Source organism: Phaenicophaeus curvirostris, chromosome 1, assembly GCF_032191515.1.
Source record: "Phaenicophaeus curvirostris isolate KB17595 chromosome 1, BPBGC_Pcur_1.0, whole genome shotgun sequence".
Classification (NCBI taxonomy): domain Eukaryota; kingdom Metazoa; phylum Chordata; class Aves; order Cuculiformes; family Cuculidae; genus Phaenicophaeus; species Phaenicophaeus curvirostris.
The window spans coordinates 74,348,719-74,374,452 of record NC_091392.1 but is presented as its reverse complement, the minus strand read 5'-3'; the positions used below and the strand labels follow the sequence as shown (position 1 = coordinate 74,374,452).

The window sequence follows — 25,734 nt, the reverse complement described above, 5'->3', positions numbered from 1 at the left end:
AGTGGAGAGCTGAAGGAGTTATCCAAAGCAAGCAAGCGTTATCTCTCACTTTAGAGATGGAGTGACAGAAGTAATGAGAAACCAAAGGCTAATGCAAGAGATTAATGTGTTCAGGAAAAGAACTCAAACATCTTGAATTCCCTTTCCTAACGAGCTCAGACTTCCCATTGTAAATGCAGCTGTATGGTTAAGTTGTTGTCTTTTACTGATAGACCATTCTCATTCAGCTAAAAAGTTTGGAATTGTATCATCTTAATAAATTAGTTTACTGCTTTAAACCTGATGAAGAATTTCCTGATACTTATCCTTGCCGTCATTAACCCTAACAGCCTGTAGGCTAAGTCTATAGGACGTTATATGTCTGAACTTACCAACTCCTGTTGTTGTCTCCAACTCACGTGCTCTGATGACCTTTAAATTTTGTCACTACTTTCTTCCTTTCCTCCACACTTTCCTCTTACTTATGTTCCATTTACCACCTAGAGACAAGGAGAAGGAAACCAGACATTTTCCCATCATCATCATCTTCAACCTCTGCCCTTAGTAGGGGGATATAGGGAAAGACCCAAAAGATATGTAAACAAGCCATTGCACAACGTGTTGACCTTCACTTTGTATAGAGAACACCAAGCAGCACATTCAGAGCTCCCATTTGCACATTGCCTGCCAAGCCCAGGACAAAAGTGTAATGTTTCACAAGGGCTCCCAAGTTATATGTTACATGACTCTTAGAATTCTTTACAGTCAAATCTTGCATTAGTAAACTTTCCATTATTTATAAACTGACTGTGTAGTAAGTGTATCTAGCATTTTGCTTTGGACTTTGAGGTTTTAAACTTACTACTTTACTACTGTTTGGTAACACATTCAGTGTTGAAATCCTGTTTTCCCCTTTTATACAAAATCAGAATAGCTTCCTGTTATCATACTACTTAAAAAGGCAAACTTTCCCACCACAGACAACTTTAACCTGCTGGCTTCAAATTTATATTGTTTCTGTCACTAATCTACTTGCTTTTTATATGAGTCTTTCAGGTGAATGTGCAGGGTTCTTTAAATTTACTTGCAGCAGATGTTTCTTTGGGTTTTTCTCTCTCTCATTTCTCTCTGGATTTTAGTTGTTTTTACTTGGAAAGGTACATGAAAGAGAAATCCTTGTATAGTCAAATGTTTGTTTTACCATCTAAAGCTTGCAAAGGATCCTTAGCCCGGGCTGATTTCTTCTTGAAGAGCTGTAATTATTCATGGAAAGTAAAAAAAAAAGCCTTTGTCACTAATAGGCTTCTTGGTGCTTCTTGTAACAGTCTTTATTATTCCTTTCTACATAATTTTCTATTGATGAGGTGAAAAAAAGGCTTCCTCTGCTGTTGAGAGAGAAAAGGTAATTGTTCTTTTTTAACATTTACCAATGCTTGTTGCGTTCCTTATGTGTTTAAAGGACAAGGATGCAGAAAATGATGTTATTGATGGCATCACCATGGCAACAGTTCGTTGGAGTAACACATTCTGGCATTGTTATTCTGCACACACAAAAAAGGGGGGACTTTCTTTTAAGCAAAACCAGATTGTGCCTCTTTTAAATGCACCCATGAACTTTGCTGGTTTGGCGCAGAAAGGATTCCGACATCATTTACCTCTCTGTGTACATCACATTATGGCATTAAAAAAAAAACCTTGAAAAAGCCAATGGTTTAAAGAGACACAGTGTGGCAAGGATACATAAACATTTCTTTCATCAGAAAGACAAAAAAAAAAACTTTAAAGAATTTTGAAATTTATGAGCTCTAATACTAGACCCACTGAAAACTCAATCAAGAAACAGAGGAGAGTGGAGGAACCAAACACTTTGAGCTTATAGAAGTAGTTAGTTATGACAATGCTCCAGCCACAACACACATCTTAAAACATTTCGATAGGAAATTAAATTTACAAGGCAGTTTGCAAATAAATATTTTGCCTGTCATGTTAAGTCTTCCATTGTCCTCAGGTATTGACAGCCTTTTTTGCACTCCACTGCAGTTCTGAGTTGGATAACTTTAATTTTCTGATATTCATCAGTAAAATATGTGTGTGTTTTTATAAAAAAAAAAGAAGAGAATATATTGAAATTGGAAACAAGTTTGAAATCTATTCTGCACTCTGTGGTGCCGTTTCTGTCACCCTAGTGAACACTTTACAGTTTGACTTCCTCAAGCGACAAACTGTTTCCTGCACAACAGTGCTGCATGGAAGAGGGCTGTACAAACCTTGAAGTTTGAACTCAAGGAGGCTTTGCACCTAAAGAGAACTTACGTTGTGTGCAAACATAATACCTGAGTATATACACAGTCTCGTTTTTGAGAGAAACTGCAGTTTCAGAAATACTGCAGAAAATTTTGATTGGGTTATATATAATTTTTCTGAAAGTCACCACAGCTAGTAGAGATCAGCTGCTTGGTTGTTGTAGCTGCATTATAGTCCCCAGAGCTTCATATTTCCATCAGCATATTGACAGAAGGAAAAGTCAATTATCATCCAACAACAGCTTTGTACAGCCGAAGTGACCCCCCTCAAAAAATGAACAGGAGACAACAGGAGACCAGAAACTTTATTAATTTACCCCTTTTCTTTGAGAAACGCAACAACCTTTGTGCTACATGGTCCTTTCTGTGGAGGGGCAAGTCTGTGGATTCCTTAACATCATGGTCAATGTTTTATTTCATAAGGAACAAAATAACAGAATGAGTTTTGAATCTTGGTCGTGTTTAGCCCTAAAAAATTATAGGCCCAATATAAGATAGCAATTTGGCCTTTACTCTATGTCTACCTTTAGAGCAATAAATTTTCTTCATTTCTTGCAAAACATAGTTTGGGGTTTAAATAGGTTACATAGTCATTAGTACATAAATCATTAAATGTAACTATGAATATTCATAATATTTACATAAATTAGTGCGTTTATAACAATACATATCTCTATAGTAGTATAGACTATATATACTAATTGTATATAATTAGTCCTAGAGTATATTTTCTGTTATGTAAGAAGAAAATAGTACAAAATCTATTGCATATATGAAACTTTTTCTCCAGCAATCAACACTTAGAAACGCTTTAAGGTGTTATGTTCATCATAATAAGATAATCTTACTGAAGTAACAAAATTAGTATCAGATTTCTTCAGACAACATTGTCTGATTTGGCTTTATTATGCCTTAGAAAGGTAGTGCCTGTAGGCTGAGGTCACAGGTGACTCTTAATTCCCTGAAAAGGAATTTGAGGGTTGTTAGAATATTCCCAATGCAGAATAGGCATTGCAGAAGTCATTCTTCCACTTGAAGTTTGAAGTAAACCCTCACACACATCCAGGGCCCTGCATCATCAGTTGGTTCCATGGGGAATGAAGCATCTTGGCTAAACCTTAATAGGAACCCAAAGGAAAAATTCGTTTCATCCTGATGCTTTGCAAAGTTTATTTACTGCACAGCTTTCTGAAATAGAAGTCAAAAATTAAGCTTACATATCCCTTCTTGCTTCCAAAAGTGCTGGTCAAGCACATGTTTATTTTATGTTTAACTAGATAATGTTGCAAGAAGTTATGAAATTTTCCTGGGAAGGGTTTGGGATGCGAAGGAGCTCCTGCAAAGCAAAGTGTTGTTGAAATAGGTACTGTTGTTCTATGTATTTGGATATATGCTGTGTGTTTGAAAAAATGCCCTAGAAATACTTATTTTTAAAATACTTCATTAGAAATACGTCTTTGTGGAAACCAAGACTGTGTCATGCCAGCTGTGCAGATTTCAGAAAGAAACAAATACAAGATTTTATGTTTCTTTTTATAATCCCACCATCCAATCCTTGCCTAATCTTTTCAGAAATGATACTGTAACTATTTAAAATCTGGTTAGACCCAGTCCAAAACCAGCTCGTGAAACACTAATGAAAAGTCGTATTTTCAGTTAAGTGACTTGTTTATATTTGTGGAAAGTGTCTCTTTCTGAGATTATTTTAAGTCTTTATTGGAGGACTAAAAATTTTGCAACAATTTTTTGAGAAGTTTAACTTGGTAGGTCAAGAAGTTTTGTTTAAATACTGAGTTTTTCTGTGACCAGGGAGGGAAAAAACATTTTCTTGCCATTGTCTGGTCTAATGCTCTACAATTTTCCTATGTTATAGATAGCTACGTTTTATCCCTAGAGAGAACCTTTCAAAAAAGAGCAAGACAGGTTTTCATATCTCTAGTATGCTGTGAGGCTCAAAGACCTAGTATTTTCAAATATAACCTGGGAGTTCCTCATTTTTTGATAACTTGGGGCTTAGTTACTGAACTCCTACCCATCTGAGGGTACTCAAGCATGTCTTGATGACGTCTTTTGCTAGCTCTGCTGTAGCATCACATCTCTGGGGGGCAGGATATCAGAACTACTCAAGGTTTATTAGCTCCCACCATGGTGGAAATATGATGGTAGTGGTGAAGACTCAAATGGAGAAAGCTTGTTTATCAGCTGTGCCTCCTGCATGGTTTTGTCTGCCCTCAGGGTCACCCCTGTCTGCCAATGGACTTTGTGGCAGTGATTCCCTGAAAACCAATCTTTTCTTTTACTTTGTTTTACCATTTAAGGAATGACAGTTTAAAGATGAAGCAAAATTAAAAGCAGATTATACTAGTGTTGACTGTGTTTTGTTTTGATTTTGTTTCTTGTCCTTATCTTTCTCTTCTCCTGCCATTTATTTCCCTTTATGTGAAGTCGTTGGTAATGTCAGGCGCCAGGTAGACACTGGCAGAGACTGACAGCCTTGGTTCTGCCAGAAAAGCAGCAACAGGCATTCCTTGAGCTATCTTGCTGAATTTTCTTTGAGATAAACCAAATCTGCTTGTAAGAAGGCAACAAGGTTTGTTGGAAAGGGTTTCAGTGAGCACCAGCTTCTATCGGTATCTCTGCGATGTGGGAAACAGACCGAGATTGCCAGATGTCTTTTATGTGACTCATGAAAAAGCCATCACACAATCACAAGTTGGTTACAACCAACCTGGACTGGATTTCAGCCAGTCTTCCTTACTCTCTGCTCTTGTTCCCACAGGAGTTGCTGAAATTCTAGTAGTACCTTTGCAGAAGTGCAAATCTTTGTTTTTACTGCTGACAGAATGAAGGTGCATTTCTGACACATGCCTGTTTCTAGATCTTAAGACAAATCCTCTGTTCAGGGCTGGATGACGTGTGGTTTTCTGGCTGCCATTCAGAGCAGGGACATTTTGTCAGAGACCAGGCTGCAAACCTGCCGCTGAAGATGCAGTCCCTAAGCACATTTTATATCCAAACTGAGAACACATGTAATTGCTAAACAAACTTGAATTTGTTTCATTAGTAACTGTTTAGAAAACAGCAGCTGTTTTCTTGTCCAGGATTTCTCCAGCCAACCTACTTAGTAGTGTAGAATTCAGTTTCCTTGGGTCAGTTTCCTTGTTTTATTTCTTTTCTTTTCACCTTCTGTTGGGGTAAGTTGTAGTCACTGAAATAACTGTATTTCCCTAAAGCTTTAGACAGAACCAAGAAACTTATTTCAGGAATGAAGATGGAAGTAAAGTCTTGTGTTCATTCAGTTAAGAATATGAAAAATGTTAGACCATGACATAGATTATTACATTTGCAGCCTACCCAGTGTGAGGTTTCCCACTAAGCTCTAGTGATCTATTCCTAGATGGATGCTTTGTATCCATGATGTCGTGGTCAGCTGAGGATGTGTAGCTGCCTCTATCAATTAGTTTTCTCCTACATTTTCTTGCTGAAGAGAAAAATCTTGACAGGGTTGTTTTATCCTCATGTGAGGACATATTCTCTTTTGATACAAGGGCATCTTAGGCCAAGCTCTGGGAAGCCAGCCTCACTCAGACATTCTTTATGTCCCTGCATGAGGCCCCCCCGTAGTGAGCCAGAAGTGTCCAGAGGATGACATAAAAGTGCAACATGAAAGTGAAGGTCAGACCCAGGCTTTTGGAAGACAATCCTTCAGCTTCAATGGAGCTAAGATATGACCATAGATAAGATATTTGCGTGTTGACTATAATTGGGGTTTTTTTAGCCACGTGTTGCTTGTGGAGCACAGAAGATGCTGGAGTTATAAGGCCAAAGCAGGTATAGATGGGGAGCTGCTTTCCACAAGCCAGCTGAAAAGTTAACAGTATACTTTTCTTCTGTAGTCAACCATCTAACTGCATTTGTATGATGAAAATTTACATGCATAATGTAACATTTGGCTTGAAACATCCTTCCTGCACTTCCACTAACATCATTTTCCTGTCCATCAGAAACTTAATGTGATTTTTCTGGCCTCTGTTGTTAACAGAGTAAAACAAAATCCCTGGGAGAGGAGTTATCTCTGTCAGTCTTCAGAACAGCTTGATCACTGACCAGCGTGTTTTATTGTAGTGCTGTAGCTTCTCACATGAAGTTTTAAAGAGAAAACAAGCAAACAAACAGAAGCCCACTGTGTTAGTAGTTTAGTAAACAACTGAAATGACAATGCTTGTTTCCTCTCTTCTTCTACTGAAGATGTATCCACTTATTTCTAACTCAAGGCATTGAGAGAATGACCCATAAGTGGTGATTGAGAGGTGATAAACAGACATTGTATTTTATACTACATTCTGTTTCTCACTTTATAGTTATTATATTTACAATATATTTAGTATTATTATATTTTGCTATGGTATATAATACATACAGATAGAGCTGAACTGTATCAACTGAACCTGATGCAGTTGAACTCTGTCATTACTGAAATCAGCAATTCTCTAAAAAAGAAAAGTCCTGGAAGTCCTGGATATCACTCGCAGCAGGTTTGTAGCAACACATGGATCCCCTACCCAAGCAGAAGTAATTATCAGCTATAACTAAGACTGATGGAGAGAAAGTAAACACAACAACTGCTTGGGTTTTGTGTTATAAAGATTTATACTTTAAATACTGGATATGTTCATGAAGTGTGTAAAATAGTTCATAAATGATGAAGCACTGTGACTTATCTGAGTTTGGTAATTCAATAACTTGCATATAACTTATACTTAATGTCTTTTAACTCTTTTAGAAGTCACTAGAATGGAATCATATAAATTACATGTGATGTATGAATTTCTTGAGTCATGTCTACAACTTTTTCAATTCTTTTTGTAAGATTGTGGGGGTTTTTGTTAAATAATGATGCAACCGTAGTAAGATATTTCACTGTGTACTTAGTGCTAAAATTAACAAAAAAAGAAAATACAATTATTTAGTTCTGAGGATTCAGTATAAGTAATTCACATACTACTGTGCTTGTCAGTGTATATGGGTTACATTCAGGATTTTCTTACCACATTCAGCCACATATTCTCTGACAATATTCTAAAAGTTATTACTGTATTATGTCTTCAGTGCAGTTTGAAGTGGTCTTTTTTCAGATTGTGTTTGGGATCAGAATGTTTATTTGGAAGTTATAAAAATAGCAGCAATATACAGAATAAGTGAAATTATGACAACATAGAGGATAATATAAGCATATATAAAATCATAGAATCATTAAGATTGGAAAAGAACTCTAAGATCATAGAGTCCAACTGTCATGATGAACCACAGAGTGAAGTAATTGCTAGAAGTCTTAATTAAGATGAGAACAGGCAATGTTAATGAAAAATAAAGGCTGATCAGTACAATAGTTGTTGCAGTCAGCCTGATTTAAGAACATTCAGAGCCATTGAGCTGAAAAGATTTTTAGAGCATAGTACAATGGAGAGGTCATTGTATCAGACTGAACATTTTGCAGAACAGCACTATTAAGAGATTTGTGATAACTAGTTGGCAGACTGCATTAATGTAGTAGACTCACACCCAAATCTCTCCTAGGCCAGAAACAAAAACGAATGTGGGTTTTAGGTCATATAACAATGTCTGCCACTCTCCCATGAACAATCTTTTGTAACTGAAAGTCAGAAAAAATCCAGGAATGCAATAGGAGAGAGTTTCTCAAGTCAGATCTGAAATGCTGAGAGAGGATTTACTTTAACTAGATTAGTGTTTTCCTTTCTTAAGTGGCATTTCTTTTCCTGTTTATAATACGTTTTCCATTGGGTTCAGTTTTACTGTCTTTTTGTAAAGTGAGTTTTCCAAGAATGTGTCTGTGTTTGAAAAATTATTTTACTGTCTGCCAGCACTGCCAAAGAGAATGTGCACCCACTGTTGTGCTAGGCTTTAGAGACTACCTTGAGTAGCAGCATATTAAATGAAGATACTGTTTTTATTAACGGTTAACTTGAAAAACCTAGAACCTTTCAAAATGGGACGTTTTAGTGTCATGACAAGAAAGTAAGGAAATTTTGGTGTACAGACTTCTCTTTTATCAACACTTAGTCTCTCCCTTGGTTTGGGAACTATGATTTTTCACCTGCTCCACAGTGACATCTGTTTTAGAAGGTGGGGAACACAGTTAACTGCAAAAATCAAGATAAGGAACTGGGAACAACTCTTTGTGTTCAAAACCAAAGTGATGCAGCTACACACACTGTAGGAAAGGGTTGGGGGGGCACAAGGCTGTGTGGTAAAAGATGTAGTTATGCAAATACTTTCTGGTTAAGGCTCAGGTGGGAGAGTCATTCTCCAATATTTTGCCTATGCCATGCAACCTACTGGTTAAACTGCTGTGGGCATAATTCTGTACTATTTTGGTAATGGTTTAGAATAATTCATAGAATCATAGAATAACCAGGTTGGAAGAGACCCACCGGATCATCGAGTCCAACCATTCCTATCAGACACTAAACCATGCCCCTTAGCACCTCGTCCACCCGTGCCTTAAACACCTCCAGGGAAGGCGAGTCAACCACCTCCTGGGTAGCCTGTTCCAGTGCCCAATGACCCTTTCTGTGAAGAATTTTTCCTAATGTCCAGCCTAAATCTCCCCTGGCGGAGCTTGAGGCCATAAATAAATAAATTCTGTAGGAGTTTCTCCTCTCTTCCGTAGTTCTGCATTACATTGGTCAGTGCTAGAAAGGAGCAATGTGTGAAGCACAGGGCCTTCCTCTTAGTAGTGACGCCCCTCTGCTCAGTTGGGTCTTACTGTGATTAAGAGAAAAACTCAAAGCACATTTAAATTAGCAGCAGAATCCCATTCAGTTTTTCCAGGATTGTGTTTTTTACCAGAATGACTACTTTCTCTCTCATCTCTGCAAATCAAGCTCTTTGGCCTTGACTGTGCCTGTTCCCTCCAGGGGGAACACAGCATTTTTGCTGGTGCTGTGCGCTGCCCATCACTGTGGAGAGATATCTCCTGGCTGCCTGCACACAGCAGTGCCGGTGGGTCTGGAAGCACGCTGGCTGCCTCCTCTTTGGGTTACCTGTTGTCTTGGGGCTGAGGGAGGCTGAACGCCAAGGCAGACACTGAGATGCTTAAGAAACTTACACTTCTAACAGGGGATTATTTTCCCCCATGCTGTTATTCACACTCTTGGCTCCTTATATAAATATATGCACATTAGGTTGCTGCTAAACATTAACTAAAGTAAGGAAAAACTGTGTTTCTGAGGATCTGATAGTGACAGGAGATGATAACTCAGACATTTTACTGCTTCTGTGATAGCAGAGTGGTGTGCTATCAGCAGGCCAGTTGTTTTACTACTAGCAGTGCACTCCATCCACTTCCACTATAGGAAAATATGTGACATATTTTATGCATTTCTAGTTCATTTTAGAGTCTAGGCCACGTCCTGCCCAAGACAATACTGAACAAGGTCATTTTAGGAGTATTTTTCTCTCCCATTTGAATGCATTTGTATAGCAACTAAGTTAGTGTTGGGGAGGTATTTAGCAGATTTTTGTATTTTTCAGTGTGATTTATATGTTATATTCTAAAAGGTTCAATATTGTCTGAAGAATCAGTTTACAAAAAAAGTGACTCTTCAATATCAACAAAGATTCATAAATCATGTGCGTATGTAGATTGATATGGGATACATCTGACCAAATACTGCATTTGCTGAAAAAATAAAATTTGGCATGATTAAAAGTATTTGCAATTAACACAAATTTTAGATTACATTTTAAAACAAAACAAGGTATTTATTTGCTGCATTTTTATTTAAATAGTTTTTTTAGGCCCAAACAAAATTTTGTTTAGGGTTTTTTTCATAATTTAATTCTTTGGCATTTGGAAAAATATTAATATACAAATGAGAAGTTTCATTGTGGACAAGTTCTTGCTTTTGACTGAAAAATAATAGTCTTTTATTTCACCAGAAGAACTTGCATTTTCTGAAATAATGGTCTTCAGGCTTAGGAGATTTCTATGGCGTTCTTCTCCAGCTAAACATGGAACTGAAATAGTTGTTCTACAGCTCCAACTACATGATGAATGCATCTGAATTATTGCAGTGATTAATATAGCTACTGAAATAGTGTGGTTTTACACACAAATATCAGCATAAAACTCTTCTTTGTCTTTCAATTTTGTTTCAGAATGTTGTAATTCTCATTTTTTATTTTTCCTGATACTTTTAGCAGTGCGCAATTTCTGTCCTCCCAAGTAATTTTAACTATGGTTGATATTCAGTATCTGTAAGTAAACACTGAAAACCACTTGCTTCATTACACTTCCGGGCCATTAAATATCTTCTTTCATCTATCTAATTCTTCTCTTCTCATTGCTTCAGCAGTATGACTCAATCAGGCATGTGTTATCTTTACCAGATCTTTGCTGAACATAGCAGAGTGCACAGGAATGCAGTTTGTCGAACACATTGTGTCTGAAATCCTTTGTTGCGAGAAGTGGAGAGAAAGAGATTATAAAATGCCTCAAAACCTTCAAAACAACTATTCCTAGGTTTCTTATATCTGTTCAGCCAAAGAAAATATTCATACCTTACTTCAGTGTATAGTATGGTGTAGCATAGCATAGCACAGCACAGCATAGCAAGTATTATATCATCCAATAGCATCTGTTGTCCAGGCTTTAGTTTACAGAGAATAACTTATTTCGTGCTTGGCACATTTTTAGACTCAGGGCTAACGCAGAGGGGAAATGAGAAGAGAGAAATATATCTGTTGTCTGATGTTGCTTTTCATAGGCTGTGAGATTTAAGAGCCTGATAAATTTTGTAGGAGAGAAGTACAAAAACAACCGTGTGGAGTGGTGATGTCTGTTTTTATTTGCTCTGCTCCTATACACCTTTCTGAGGTAAAGTCAAGCTGTGCAAATAACTTCTGAAGCTGTTAGCATCTATCAGCCTGAAGAAGTCTTCGACTCACTTTCTTTTAGCATTTCCTCCTCAGGATTTTGTACAGAGTTTCTTACTAGCTGTCTTATGTGCTAATCCTTTTAACATTAGAAATGTTCCGTATGCAGAAAAACTCCTGTTCTAATTCATCATAAAGCCATGATATTTGGTTTCAAGTGTTTGATAGTGTGAGACCAGCCTCAGCCTGATGGCAGCGTGTGTAGATGCTGGAGGTGGCAGTTAATTTCATGTAGCTCCTCTAAGAATAAAAAGTGAATGCTTTCACCTCTGGAAACAAAAACTTTGCAACAGCCTTAACTTGAACATTTCACACTGGAGTGTTTGGAGAAATTAGCCTAATTAGGTAGGAGTAGCAATGTCATAAAGTGAGAAATAAGCTGCTAAGTCCACAGTGATGTTGCATGCATCAGTGTTTTGGGGAATATATGTTATTTTCACCATAGTAAGTGAGTTACATTGTGAATTCACTGTCAGTGTACTCTGAAAGAATTTGTTTCTCCTTTCCAGGTCAGATATCCAAGGGGAAGTCTGGTAAGGCTTTGTAATGCAAATCTAACTAGTCTTCATTCACTCAAGGAATGCTAGATGCTGACCCATAAGGACCGAGTTCAAGATTTCTGTGAATATGTGGGGTTTGAATTAACTCAGTAATGAAAGACTCTAAGAGCACAAGGCGCATTCAGTATCTAAATGAAAGCTAAAATGGGGCCTATGATGATTAAGAGAAAGCTGGTTGATACTGCTCCTTGGCATAAATATTAACAGCAATCCACCTGTGGCACTGGAATGTTGGTTGAACAGCTGGTATGTTTTGTTTAATATAACCAAAGAGAAAAGTGGTAGTAGGTTTGTTGAAGGTTGACTGTGCTAATGGTGGGTGACACTGATAACTGGGATCTATAATAAATAGCAAAGAAACAAATCCAAGCAAAAATAGTCAGTTATAATCTTTGGTAGATTTTGTGTGTTGAAGAATATAGAACACAATAACAGACAAATAAAAATGCACCAGATGGTAACAAACATTAAATTTATACACGGAAAGAATCATGGTGAGCTCAGTTATTCAACTCTGATAATCATCTGTGGGGCAAATAGCTTCCTAGAGTATCCTTTGAATCCATTATATTTTCACGAAAGATTGGAATATGGATGTGGAATCGGGAGATGAGAAGCCCTGTATTTCTACATGCATCAGAGACACCCTATATTCCACAGTAGTACTTACTGTATTTGCCCCAGAGGAGGTTTGTCCTTTTTAACACTGTTTTATTGATTGTATGCCTCTTTTCAGCTGCATTCTTTTGCCTTGTGGAACACAGTCCAGAGGCAAGATAAAAATTACAATTGAAATCATGGTAGAACTGGATGTGTATAACTATTTTGTAATTTTATTTCAGTACTAATATTTTTCATTTTTCTTTCTTTTTTTTTACAGAGGGTATGAACTGTATGAACAAAGATCATGGGTGTGCACACATCTGCCGGGAGACGCCCAAAGGTGGGGTTGCCTGTGAATGTAGGCCTGGCTTTGAACTTGCCAAAAACCAGAAGGACTGCAAATGTAGGTAGATGAAGATTAAATTTCAAATGCCCCAAATGTCTTATTTTCTTCACTATTGTTGTTTTCCAGGAGTCAAGAAATCAACTTTGTTTTGGCCAAAGGTGATTTGTAATTTTAGTAATGTGGGTTTTGTTGTAGAAGATGTGCTTGGGAATGGGTAAGAGGGACTGAATAACAGAATATTGGCAGTGACTGTTAGCAAAATGGTATCAACTTTTCTACCTTCCTGTGAATACAGAAAAAGAAGGGATCAGTTTAATCCAGGCTTTTCTTGTAAAACAAAACAAATGAAGCATGGAGGATTCTGACTTGCAGTATTTTGAAGGTCCACAATGATAGATGCATTGATAAATCTGCTAATAGGTTTAATAATAAATTCACTAGAGTTATCAAACTAAGAGTCTTAATTTCTCATTTTTAAAGGATAGAAACATGTGCTCTAGTCCTGGTTATAATACGCACAGGCTGCTTTTCTTGTAACTACTTGGAAAACATGCAGCTGTACCATATATATATTGTTCTTCAAAGAAAAACACCTCAAGGTATTCTTGAGGCTTGCACGCTGAAGATACACGTATTCGCCAGCCCACAAAATTGGAAGTATTTTCTTCCTGAGATTTCCTCTGTGTAAACACGCTTAGATTAAACTAGTTTGCAAGTACAAAGTCAAAAGAATCACCTTTGAATATCAAGAAATGCTGCAGGATATTGTACAGCCTGATTTCTCCTAAGTATTAAGGGGCTATACAGAGCCAAAACCAAAAGCACAGAGAAAAATTGCCATTATGGTATTTTTTATTCTCAGTGTTTATTAGACGTGAACATTGCATGCTGTTAATTGCAGTGCAACATCAGCTACATTGGTAAAGTGGGAAAGGATGTTTATTTATGTTGTTTATTATTTGTTTCCACAAATTTGTGCATTCCTTGGGAATTACATTAAGCTTTTTCATAGTGAGATGGTGACAAGGCAATTAGGGCCTTTTCTAGAACAGTGTTTCTAAATGCCAGAAGGTTCAATAGAGGGAAAAACATGAATTTATTCTGTGTCCTGTGGTGTTCAAACTGTAGTTGGAAGTATAACAAACTTCTGCTGAGAAACCTCTAAGTAGGGACACTGATTTTTTTCAAAGTCACGCAGCTTGCTGCAGAGTACACTGACCCCTAAAGCCACAGCACATTCTGCAAATATGCTCTAAAGTCTTATTTAAAATAACTGCACTTCTAGCCTTTCTAAACACAGAGAAGTATAAAGCTGTAGCCAGAGAGCCTGGGACAATAACTATGAATTCACACCAGGCTTTTTATGAAGGTCTAATTCTGGAACCAAATCTTGATTTTGAATAAAACTATTTTGCAGCTAAACATTTCAGTGGAATTGGCTTAAAACTTGAGCTGCAGCTTTGCAAGTACCGAGTACAGCTATGTTGAAGGGCTGAAGAAGAGACACTTGCCCTTTGTCGCCTTGGACTGGGACTGTAGCCCTGTATACCAGCGACTGGTAGGGTCTGATATACCCCTAGTAATATCCTTATACCCCTCTCAATTATTCTTATTTGGCATGGTCCATCTATGAAACCATGCCTTTCAGGGTTTATCAGAGCTTGCTTCTCTGTTTTCATATGTGAACAAGTGGCAGACAACCAGTACCTCACTAGGTTAATTTTTATCAGCCAGTTTGTAATTGGATCGGAATATGGGGAGAGGTTTTCAGATGTATTGGCCCATGTCCAGTAGTAATGAGACATGTTATCCTCAAAGGAAAAAAAGATGTTAAAGTAAGTTAGAAAGCAATAAAATTTGAGGGAGGCTTCCTGCTTTTTATGCATGCAATGCAACATAGTCATTACATCCTAGTTACATGATTTCTTATCACCTGTTCATACCATTACATGCTAATAAAGCAGTGTCTTGCTTCATTCAGTATACATGATGGTCAGTGCTCTTTACACAGGCTTTTGTTCTATAGCTTCCTCTCCATAATTCAGTGTCACACCTTTCCTGCTGCACACTATTTAAACCCTATTGTGAACATAAGATTTTTAATTTCCTCATGGATTTTCCCATGATACTCATGTAATATTGAAGTTCTTTCTAGGTATTGGTTATGCATTTTCATAACATTCTTGTCAAGTTAAAAAGTGCTGGTTTGCCTATCTTACAAATGGGAAATTAATAAAAATATTTTAATGTCAAAGGCATTTAGTAGTGATAGGTGATTAACAAGAAACACTCCACACAACTCAGCATTTACAGCACTTTAGTATGATCAAAACCAAGCTCCCAGTGGCTCCAGCTGTAGTTACAAATGCCATGGAGAAATGAATGTAATATTAGTAGCCTTTAATAGATATGATTCAAGTGACTTTCATGCCTTAAGTAGGTATTCTATAGCAGGGGCTGAAATAGATAAGGGTTTTTTTTCGGGCTCTATTCACTGTCTGAACAAGACTATCCTTTCTTGACAGTCCCTTTCTGATTACTGCTTATTCTGCAGTAAATGAGACAAGAGTTTCCAGCTGTTTTCATGGACCTGACTTTCCCCAGCTCCACTTTGCACTGAATAAGACAGGAGTGGGTTCTTCATGTTTTATTAGGGATGGTTATCACAACACAGTAAGTCTGTGTACCAGAAGTCTGGTATTATGTAGCTTTTGAGTGGTTAATATTGCATCCTTAGTGGTTTCTTAGTGTGACTTTTAAACATGCAATTTCTCAGTTACCAAAAAAAAAATTAATAATCTTGCCCACCATGCCCAGAAAACACAGAAGCATTGAGGCTGGAAGGAACCTCAAGAAGTTGTCTAGGAATGCACCAACCAGAATCATACAGATCCATATATAATTCTTCAGAATAACTGCATCCTTTAGACCCAAAGCAGCAATAGCAGCTTATATCTGATCTCAGGGATCAAATTGTCACAGAAAGCCCAGCTACAAAAACAAAAGATCTGGCTTGTTGCAAATTCTGTGGCATCTAAGCCATAGTATATACTTCAGTCCACAAGTGGAGATCAAGACATCATGTCTTAGGGAACTTGAGATGTTAGTGGGTACTAAATGCTGTATTTAATATTTGGCCATGTTTTCATATGCTCCTTGTCATGGGCATGTCAGATGGAAGAGACCAGAAAAAGGATGATATGAAAGTGCAGGGAAGCACTGAAAGTGGGTTTAGCCTGTAGAGTGAGCCTGTATTTTGGTATTTTCTGTCTTTTGGAGGTTTTAGCATGGCACTTCAATATTGTTATTTAGTGTTATAAGTAAATTAAAATCCCTTTTGTTCTTTAAGATGTCATTCCACTTCCAGACAGTTGTTTCTTGTCTTTCATCAAAAAATATGTCATTTCAAGTCTAGTTCATGTATTTCTGTGGATGCAAGCGCTGGCCCACATGCAAAGCTGTATCTCAGGAACGCTTAGCTCAGCCCAGCCAAACTGAATAGTTGCTGCTGCTTACAACATAGGCAGGTGGACAGTTAAGGAGATTCTGTCATGCTGCCAGCCTGCAGGCCCTGAATGGTGACTGGCCACTTCAAGAGCCTGAGCATTTTAGTCAGTGAGAAGAATCATAGAATAGTTTGGGTTGGAAGGGAACTTAAAGATCATCTAGTTCCAACCCCCTATAATGGGCAGGGACATGTCCCACTAGATCATTGAAATTTGTTTGAAGGCTATTTGAAGTACCAGTGGCAGGGCTTTGGCTCAGGATGCCCTGTAGCTCTTAATTCACAGTAAAAACAGTGCTGGGAAAACAGGCTTAACTTGGCCGCTGACATTAGACACCTCCTGTAAGTGATGTGCATCTTTGTAGGGCTTTTATGCTGTTTCTACTCATGTTTGTAACCAATACAAGTAAAGCCTTCTCTATGAGTTACTGAGTTTAGCCAGCTGTATGGCATGTTTGTCCCACTAAGGGAAGGAGCCTAGCATTTGATTGCATGAAAGTTATACATGAATGCTGAAGCAGTGTCAAAAACAGTGGTGTTATTCTGGTTTTAAATCTACTGTGTGGGGATATCTGAGTTACAATAGAGATGTCCATGTTCTCCTTTGGTTAAAAAAAAAAAAGGAAAAATAATTTAGTACTTTCCATCCCTTTTTTTGTAACATGATTTATAATATTTAAAGATTATCTGTGTCTGTTCAAAGTTACCATTTTGCCTCTTTTTCTTTGCCTTTTTAATCTCACGGACTCTGAATGAGCACATGGTTTTCGCATAGCTGTAGAGTTTAAAGTCATCAGAAATAATTTTTAAATTATTTCAGATTTCTCATCAATTTTGCTTTAATACTTTCTGACAAAAAAATGGAGTAGATCTGGTTGTCCCTTTGCTCTTAAATAGTTCTGGGGTTTTTCCTCTAAGTAAGAGAAACTTCACACTGTGTCACTGCTGTGTAATTAAGGCTGGAAGGAAATTGAAATGACGTATTTTACAACTGGATTTGTACCAGTTTTACCTGCAGAGCTGTCAAGCTCCAGAATTTTGTCTCAAGTTGCTTAAACTAAATAAATAAACAAACAAACAAATAAATAAATAAATAGTAGTGTAGACAAAAATACAAATCCTTCAAAAACGTGATTCACTACTATTTGTAAGAAAAAGGAAAAGGCACTGCCCTGCATGTGTGTTCATTGACTAGGTAGAACAGGAACCAGTCACTTTAGTATATAGATTAACTGTATACTAACTATGTAAGTGTGTGGCTCTGCAGGATTTACTATGAGTCCCATCGGTCTAGCACAATTTTTCATAGACAAATAGAGTAAGGAAAAGTTCCTCATATTACATAGATCAGAGAAACTCTGTTAAGATATTTTCATCTCTGCCAGCAGAGCCTTTCAGCAAGGAATGCCAAAAATAACCACTATAGTCAAGTTGTTTAAAATATACACTTTGTTGCTGATTGCACTGTAAAATCCTCAATAAAAATGCTGTTGGCTAGAAATGTATTGAAACATCTGGCATAAACAACACTTCTAAGCTAACTTGTGATAGCACACCAGTCCAACAAGGATGGAAACACTGAATGAACTTCTATGTACTCCAAAAGGCATACAGGATCAGGAAGGCGGGTAGGATAGATAGACAGAAATTACCTTATTCTGAATTAGCTCTGCCAACGTGTGCCCAGTATTGTGGATATAGCAAGCAGCTGACTTCTATACCACTTACTCTCCCTGCTTGATCCCATCCAAGGCATAGCCGGCCAGAAGAGAGTTCATGTTTGCCATCAGGCTGCAGTCAGACAATTCAGACAATCTCTGTCTGTTCCTTGAGCTCTCAGCTAAGCTGCAAGCCAGTATTTTTCTACCTCCATATTAACCAAGAAGTTATTGTTGCATGCATAATGTAGCATAGCTACAAGAAAATATTACCCCCCAAAAAATTGCAATGATTTTTCGGCATGACTGCATCAAAAAGGTGGGAGGTTTAAGAGCAGAGAACTGATGTAAATCTTTAATTTGTTTTGCATCAAAAATAAAAGCTGAAATGTTATTGTGATTTGAACTAAATGAAATGTTGCTTCCATTTGATGCAAATCAGTATGGTTTGCTTCATGTATTTTTTCACAAAAAAAAAATTGATAAGTTATAAAACTGGAAGAGAAAGAATGCCAGAAAGTTGTTGTTGCTTAGGGCTTTTTTTTAATGTAATTCCATGGAAGTTTAGGGCTTGTATGACTTGGGATGTGTGAGTTCAGTTCTCTCCTCTTTTTGGTTATACTGAAGCCACAATTCGCATTTTCCAGCCTAGTGCCTGAACTGTCAAGCCCTAAGAAGGGCATGTGGATCAGGCTGCTCTCCACCTTTCTCATTGCCATTTTTTCCAGTTGAATAGAACAGTGGTATTCCAGACAGGAAAGGTGGGAATCCAGGCAGGCCCTCATCTTGTGTTTTTTTCTTACCACTAGGACATAAGACTATTCCTTCTCTGTCTCTGAGTAATATAAAGATTTTATTCGAAGTGTACAATGTGAAGGACAAAGGATGCTCAGCCTGTGCTAACTTGGGAGATAGGCAATTCCTGTTGTGATCATTGGCAGACTTAAGGGACCATGAGTATAAACTTGCAGTATAAACTGGCAAGATGTTTTAGTAGGAATTCTGTTGGGTATACAGTGATATGCCTCCCTCAATTGCTTTTCTTAAAATTGTTCCATTTTAAGTGAAAAACTTAAGTGATTATTATTCAGCACTAGGGCACTCACATCAGAGGCAGCATATTTCATCTCTAGTTAGCGCGACTGAAAATTCCAGTCTACTCCATTTTAAGAAGTTAAAGCAGAGTCACTGAGATCAGTGGGAAACTATATGAGGTTAGACCTGTTGGATTAGATACAACCTCATTAGGTTTAGATACATGATTTTAATATCCTGTTAACAATTACCTTATTTTTACTGTATATTGTAATTTGCTACCCTGGCTTTTTTGTAAAGCTATCTAGAATTAAAATTCTGCTAAGAATTTTAATATTTTAAAACTAATTTTTCTTAATAGTCAGCAATTAAATCCATCATGCAACAAAGAAAATTTTCTCTGTTCTGTTGGTTCATGTAAACTTCAATGTTTTCTTTAATGTATGCTTTTTTCATCAGAGCATATTTTAATTGCTAAAAGTCATTTTATACCATGTGCTTGGAAGTGAAAATGACACCTTCAATATTTCTTTCCTAGCTGAGGCCAGAGCACTGCAGGGCCATAACAACGATGTATTTTTTTGTTTCCAAGAAGAAAAGAAAAAAAATGTTTCTTGTTTTATTTTTAAATATTCTTCTACTTTAGGAGGAGAAGTACTCAGAATAATAGATTTCGAGAATTAGAGTTCTATTCTTCCTTCTTGGTCTCTGCTTCCTCCACTTAGAAAGTGAAGGTGAAGGAAAAGAGAAGTGCTGTCTGCAGACTTGAAAATATCTGCCTGTATTAGTAGACTGTTTGTTTCTTCATGCCATGTACATCACAGGCATGAAGCATGTCACTTTTAGGAAGAAATGGAATTGACTAACCACTTGTTCTAAAAATATGGATACAAATAGGCCAGGGAGAAAGTAGAATGTCCTTTTTTTCTGTCTGTTTTTTTCTTCACTGCATGGATTGGGAGTAGAGCATGAAAAAGGGGCGTGGCTAAGATAAAGGGGGTCAGAAAGGATAAGAAATACAAGTAACTGCAAATATAAATGTTATGTTGCCTTATGTCTTGGTTTGTTACTGCTCTTCTGTCTTCTGAAAGGCCTTCATTACTAATTGGTTTCATTATCATTTCATTTATATATACATATAAACACATTCATTTGGGGCTTAACTAGTAACCTGTAACTATGGGAATGGAGGCTGCCAACACACCTGTGATGACACAGATACTGGTCCTGTGTGTGGTTGTCATCAGAAGTACGCCCTACATTCAGATGGCCGAACCTGCATTGGTAAGTACTTCTCTGCAGCACTTTTTATTTCGTATTCCTTGTAGGACATATATGTGCACGTGTGTGTATGTGTGTGTGTGTATGTGTGTGTGTGCGCGCGCACGCATGCACGCACGCATGTGTTTGTATCTCATAGGCCTGTAGCACCACTGCTGAGAGAAGTGTGTAGCAGCAGTTCCTGATTATAGTAGCTAAGGTCGTGCTACACAGAGCGAGATAAATGTTTGCACGTGCTTTGTCAAAATGTTTGTTAATGAAGTATCCCTTTTTTACTCTTTTGTAACTTTCATTACTTTTCATAACTCTAATAATTTTTTAAGTTAAAAGGTGTAGAACATTCATAATTATGAATGAAAGTTCAGCTCTTCCATTTACTTTCACGAGTCACAACTTCCTTGCATAAGCAAGGTAAGGAAAATGGTCCTCTTCTAAGCTGTTATGGGGAAAATTAATCGTCATGATGTGCTTTCTTCCCTGTTGTATGTTTTATGATTCTAAAATTTACAGCACTTTTAGGGAATAATCTTTCACTCAGATTACCAGTAGGAAAAAGCCATTCAAGAGATGGAGCAAACATTTACGATTATAAAATATACTATTTACTTAACACCATTTCTTTCCACTGTGGTTTGTTTGTTTGTTTGTTTTAATTATAGAAAGATATTTTTGCATACTGCAAGTTAAAGCTTGGAAATTCTTATTCGTAGATTAGAGCCAAAAATCCATAATGGTTTTCATTAGCATTTTCATCATGTTGACTTTTTTTGTTTAATTTCAAATTCTTACAATGGATGCATATTTATCGTCTTTTCTCTCCTTTATCAATACTGCAAGACAGAGCACTTGAAGCCCATGGAAATCTGTCAGTTATCTTTAGTGAACCCTTGGTCAAATCCATGGCATAAAACTCAGTGACTGCCCAGAGCTTCACTCACTTCTGCTGCGATTAATTGCACAAATTGTGTGGTAGGGTGAGCATTATGTTGGCAAAGGTGGAGCTGAACAAGGTTCAGCACTGGACTTTGCCTCACTGTGCACACAGGCTACTTCTCAGCCTATGGGATCTCTCAGCTACTATGGATTAACACAGAGGGTTCTGTCGTACAGTCCCTCTGTTTAAATAACTCTTCTCGAAGACTGTGGCAATTTCAGATGCAGAGAATTTGCAAGAATGAGGGCCTTGAGAGCAGGCTTTATTGAATAGATAATTGATTTTCTGTTTCTTAGCACTCACTAATATCCTTGGGTTGATGTTTTATTTTGTCGAGCATGTAAAAATTCTTTTAAAAGCTGTGTACACTGCACCTGTTTTTTACTTTTTGTTCCCATTTTTGTAATGTAATACATACAACTCCATGTTGGTCTTGTGATGTAAGTCACATATTACTGCTTGTGCTGATTTTCTTCTCTCTAAGTAGCTCTTTCTCTTAGAATACTTCTAATTTTATTTATTTTTTTTTTTACATTTTTATTCCTGCTTTCTGGTGATGGTTCCTGATTGCCTGTCTTGTCTGATAACTGACGTTCATTAATTACAGAGCAAAATAAAAAAAAAATCTCAAACAAAAGCCTCTATTGCAGCCTGATCCCATCTAGAACTTGTTAAAAACAAAAAAAACAACTTCTTGTTACCACTCAACCATGTAGTGTTGCCACAAACAAAACCTACCAGCCGCCTCCTCCTCCTCACTTCAGTGATTCCAGTGTTTGCTGTCTTCAGTGGTGTATATATTACAGGCATCACTGTAAGAATGCAAACTTCTGCAATGCCAGACAAATACTTGTTGACCCTTTGTCTAACATATTCTGTCTTTGTTTGCTTTACTTATAGTTTTATTTTGGTTTTTTTCTCATGTTTACTGCATGTGAAAGTCCCCACTTGCGTTTTTTTGTTTTCCTAATAATCTTTTCCCTCCCTATATAGATCATTTTATTTACCCAGCTCCTGCTTCTCCATTGCTCTCCTATATCAGAAAACTTTATTTTTATTTCACTTACTCATCATCTCTTCACACAGTTGTGACTGTTTCTGTGTGTTCATAAGGAAGCATAACCAGACTAAAGTTCTCATTATACTGTATGAAACTCTTACACATAGTATATCAGAGACTACCTTGTAAAATTACCTTTGCTGACATCATCTTGCTTACTGCATGCTTATAAAATTACTAAACCCTTTTCTTGCAACATCTTTCCTAGCACTGAATGTTTAGCTAGTAGTGTTTCATAGACAAGCAGGCAACCAGCACTGCCCAAATTGATCTTTTTTGTGTTTTAGTTTGTTGTTTGTTTATTTTGTTGGTTTTGTTTAATTTGCATGCTTTTGTTTGTTTTCTCCTCACATGTCTCAATGTGTATGAGACTATGGTGTATCCATGCCCATCCATCACCGGACTTTTCTCTCTCTCTCTCTCTGTGTCTCAGTCTTCTGCCTGCCACCTTCAGATCCTGATGCCAACATTAGCCTGAATCACTTCACAGTTTATCTTTGGTAGTTTATTTAACTAGCATCCTTGAATTTTAATTTTCATCATTAACACCTTTCTGGAGCACTCATGTTAGCTGTCTTATTCCCCAGTAGGAATCCGGCTTCCTGTATTTCTATGATTCTAATTACTTTGTAGCTGACCATTCTTCTTCCTCTCCCTCTTTCTTCCTCTTTTTCCCAAACACCCTTTAATTTTTTCATGGGGTCTCAAAGGGAATTAACTCTCTAACGGGGATTAGTGCTTTCATGCCTTGCTTCTTGGCTTTGGCTGTGCCATGCCAAGAAACTGTCTTAGGCAGTGGAAAATTGGGCTTGTGATTAACCAACTGCTCCATGTTTGTCCCTTACTTGTGTTTTAGAGAAGGATGAGGCTGCAATTGAGAGTTCTGAGTACAATGCCACGTCAGTAGCTGATGTGGACAAGCGGGTGAAACGGCGGCTACTTATGGGTAACACTTTTCTTCCACTTCCTTTGTTGTACTCTCACTTTTGTCTGTATGTGTGTCGGGGGGAGGGAGGTTCTCCTTTGGTCTCATTTGGTCCCTTTGTTTTTGGTTTGTTTAGTTGTTTTTTTAACCTGACTTCACCTGTGTAGAAAGATCACCAATTTTGTTAAGTTCTCATCTGTTGTACAACTTCATTTCTTGTTTTGAAGCTTTTTTTTCCTAATGCCGCAGCTTTGATGTTCATTTCTTCTGCATAGAAAGATGCTTTTGCTATTAACCTTACTTACCTTATGCAAACTACTTTTTACATGTGATTTGTGTGTGTTTGTGTGTATGTGTTGCTGTAAGATTTCTGAAAAATCTCAGGTTGCAGACCTGCCTATTAACTTAAAAGTGGATGATAATGATGATATAAAACATCAAAATGTTTGGTTGCGTATGTGGTGGTAAATGAACAACTGTATTTGCCTACTAACAATTTGCAGTACTTTTGATTAAGTGTAAATATTATGACTAGAAATTAATTTATTTCCTTTGTGTAACTATGTTAGTGAAGGGTCTTTCCCTGCTTACTAGGGAGCTTCCTCAGGTTCTTCTTTCAAGACTGAGGAATGGCTTGTTTCTCTGTCTTGTTGGAGCCTGAGAGTGGAAGAGACAAGGAAAACTATTGAACAATAAAGATAATTCTTTAGCTTCTGCTCTCAGTCAACCCATTGCATACCCTTGGCCTTTTCTTCTTGTCTTCTTGTTACACTTATGGCCATTAGTGAGAATGGCCTCTTGGAAACTAAAAGAGTAGACTGGCTAGACCATTGCCAGGCTTTTTTCATGTGACAAGGAGTACGGGGTAGCACAGACTACTGAGTAACATCAGTCATTTGCAGGTTTTCAGATGGTTTATTACCCTGTATTTTCTATTCTAATGCCCTACTCACCACATATAATTATTTCTACTAGCTTTTAAACATAGTGAGCATGAGTGATACGTACCCAATAAACCATTTTAAAGGCAGAAATTCTTCACTCACAGAAGAGATTCTGGCAGGACGAGATTCTCCTCTCTTTGCTCCTGGTCACTATTTCAATGCTTAAAACCATTAAGTCTGTTGCAGACCCTGTCCTTCTAGCGCTTGGCAAGCTCTGGCTGTAAGCATCCACACCTGTCTGGAAGGGCCACCGCTAGGAAACCAGAAGCCTAACTTGGAATATGTCTTTGATTGCTGGGCTGATAGTTGCAGTAGGTGATGGTATTTATAATGTTTCCATCTCTCTTGTATCTTGTCACCCATGACAAACCATCTGCTTAACCGTAGGCCAGTTCACAACTGCTGTGTAGGAAATGGCATTGTTATAACCCTGAAATGGTATTAGATGACAATATTGAAGTAAAATGTTTTCTCCTGGGTGAAAACCTGGGCATATGTTCCCTTATTCTTGCATTATCTATGTTTATTAATTTGCAGTTAGTTTTCAGATCTAGCAAGTGACCCTTATCAAGTTGTTGTTTAATGGTGCACTGTTTAAATTCATTTAAGCTCACAAAAGCTATGAGGCAGCTCCTCTTGATTTATAGAGGTGCTATTAACACTCTTAGCTGTAATTTCTTCAAGGCTTGTAGTCTCGCAGGAAGTCAGGAAAGAAAATATGCAAAGGGCCTCTAGACCTCTGGAAAATCCAGTCCTCTAGATCTAAATGGTGAATTTGCCCAGCCACTAATAGTATATAAAATATGGTTTGGAGGGACTGAGCAACATAGTACACTGCATTGCTGCCTCACCCTCTGATAAAGTAGTTATCCAACCTGAAAATAAGCTCACGCTGATTAACAAATAGATTTAAAATATACGATTAGCAACAAGCTTCTTAGTTACACCAGGTCTGCAGATTCCAAGCAGAACATAGGCTCTAGAAATAGATTTAGGGAAATTAAAACTACACTTTGCAAAATACATATTTAACTTTTCAGTACCTCCTGCACTAGCAGGTATTGGCCAAGAGCTGAGAGTTTCTGGACGTGCTGTGTTTAAACATCTGATTCCTTAGAAAAACATTAACTAGAGCTGAAAAGAAATCCGATTAGCAAGTGAGATCTGAGTGGGTGGTTTTTTACTTAGGGACTTTTCTACTTGTTTATTTCTACTATTTATTTCTGATGCTTAGAAGATCCACAATTTTTTTTTTAAAGGAGTCTTGCTACAGTTCAAACGTGTAGTGACGTTTCCGTGAAATACCATGTGTCCTCAGGTGCTTTCTTAGCAGCTGTTTTAGAAAGTACTGGAAGGCTCCTTAGGAAACTTTGTTAACCAGCTTTTGTAAATGGTCTGTGATTTTTGACCCTCCTGCAGGGAGTCTTGGGAGATGACTATGTAATTTTAGTAGTCTGATGAAAGATGCTTTCAATTGCTAGCCCTGGGATAATTTCTAGTCCCCTGTCATTTACTGCATGCTATTAAAATTACTCTGATCTTTATGACTATTAATATCAGCCAAGGCTAAGAATAAGGTTGAATGAGATCACTTCAGGAGAACTGGACTGCTGTCAGACATGACTGCTTATACGAATAATTTT

General features: G+C 37.5%; 2 protein-coding genes across 6 annotated transcripts in view; one reads left to right on the top strand and one right to left on the bottom strand.

Moving 5' to 3' along the window:
* SCUBE1 (signal peptide, CUB domain and EGF like domain containing 1) overlaps positions 1 to 25,734 on the top strand; it is a 222,042-nt gene that overhangs the window by 86,361 nt on the left and 109,947 nt on the right. For 3 of the 5 annotated variants that reach the window (XM_069863897.1, XM_069863926.1, XM_069863888.1), the window contains exons 5-7: positions 12,681 to 12,806; positions 20,115 to 20,231; positions 23,079 to 23,168. In XM_069863897.1, the coding sequence (XP_069719998.1) occupies positions 12,681 to 12,806; positions 20,115 to 20,231; positions 23,079 to 23,168 (333 nt within the window). The remainder of the gene's footprint in view (positions 1 to 12,680; positions 12,807 to 20,114; positions 20,232 to 23,078; positions 23,169 to 25,734) is intronic. The other 2 variants (XM_069863916.1, XM_069863906.1) reach the window with 1 other exon arrangement.
* Positions 1 to 25,734, bottom strand: part of LOC138724325 (patatin-like phospholipase domain-containing protein 2) — a 520,777-nt gene that overhangs the window by 443,691 nt on the left and 51,352 nt on the right. The window lies entirely within an intron of this gene.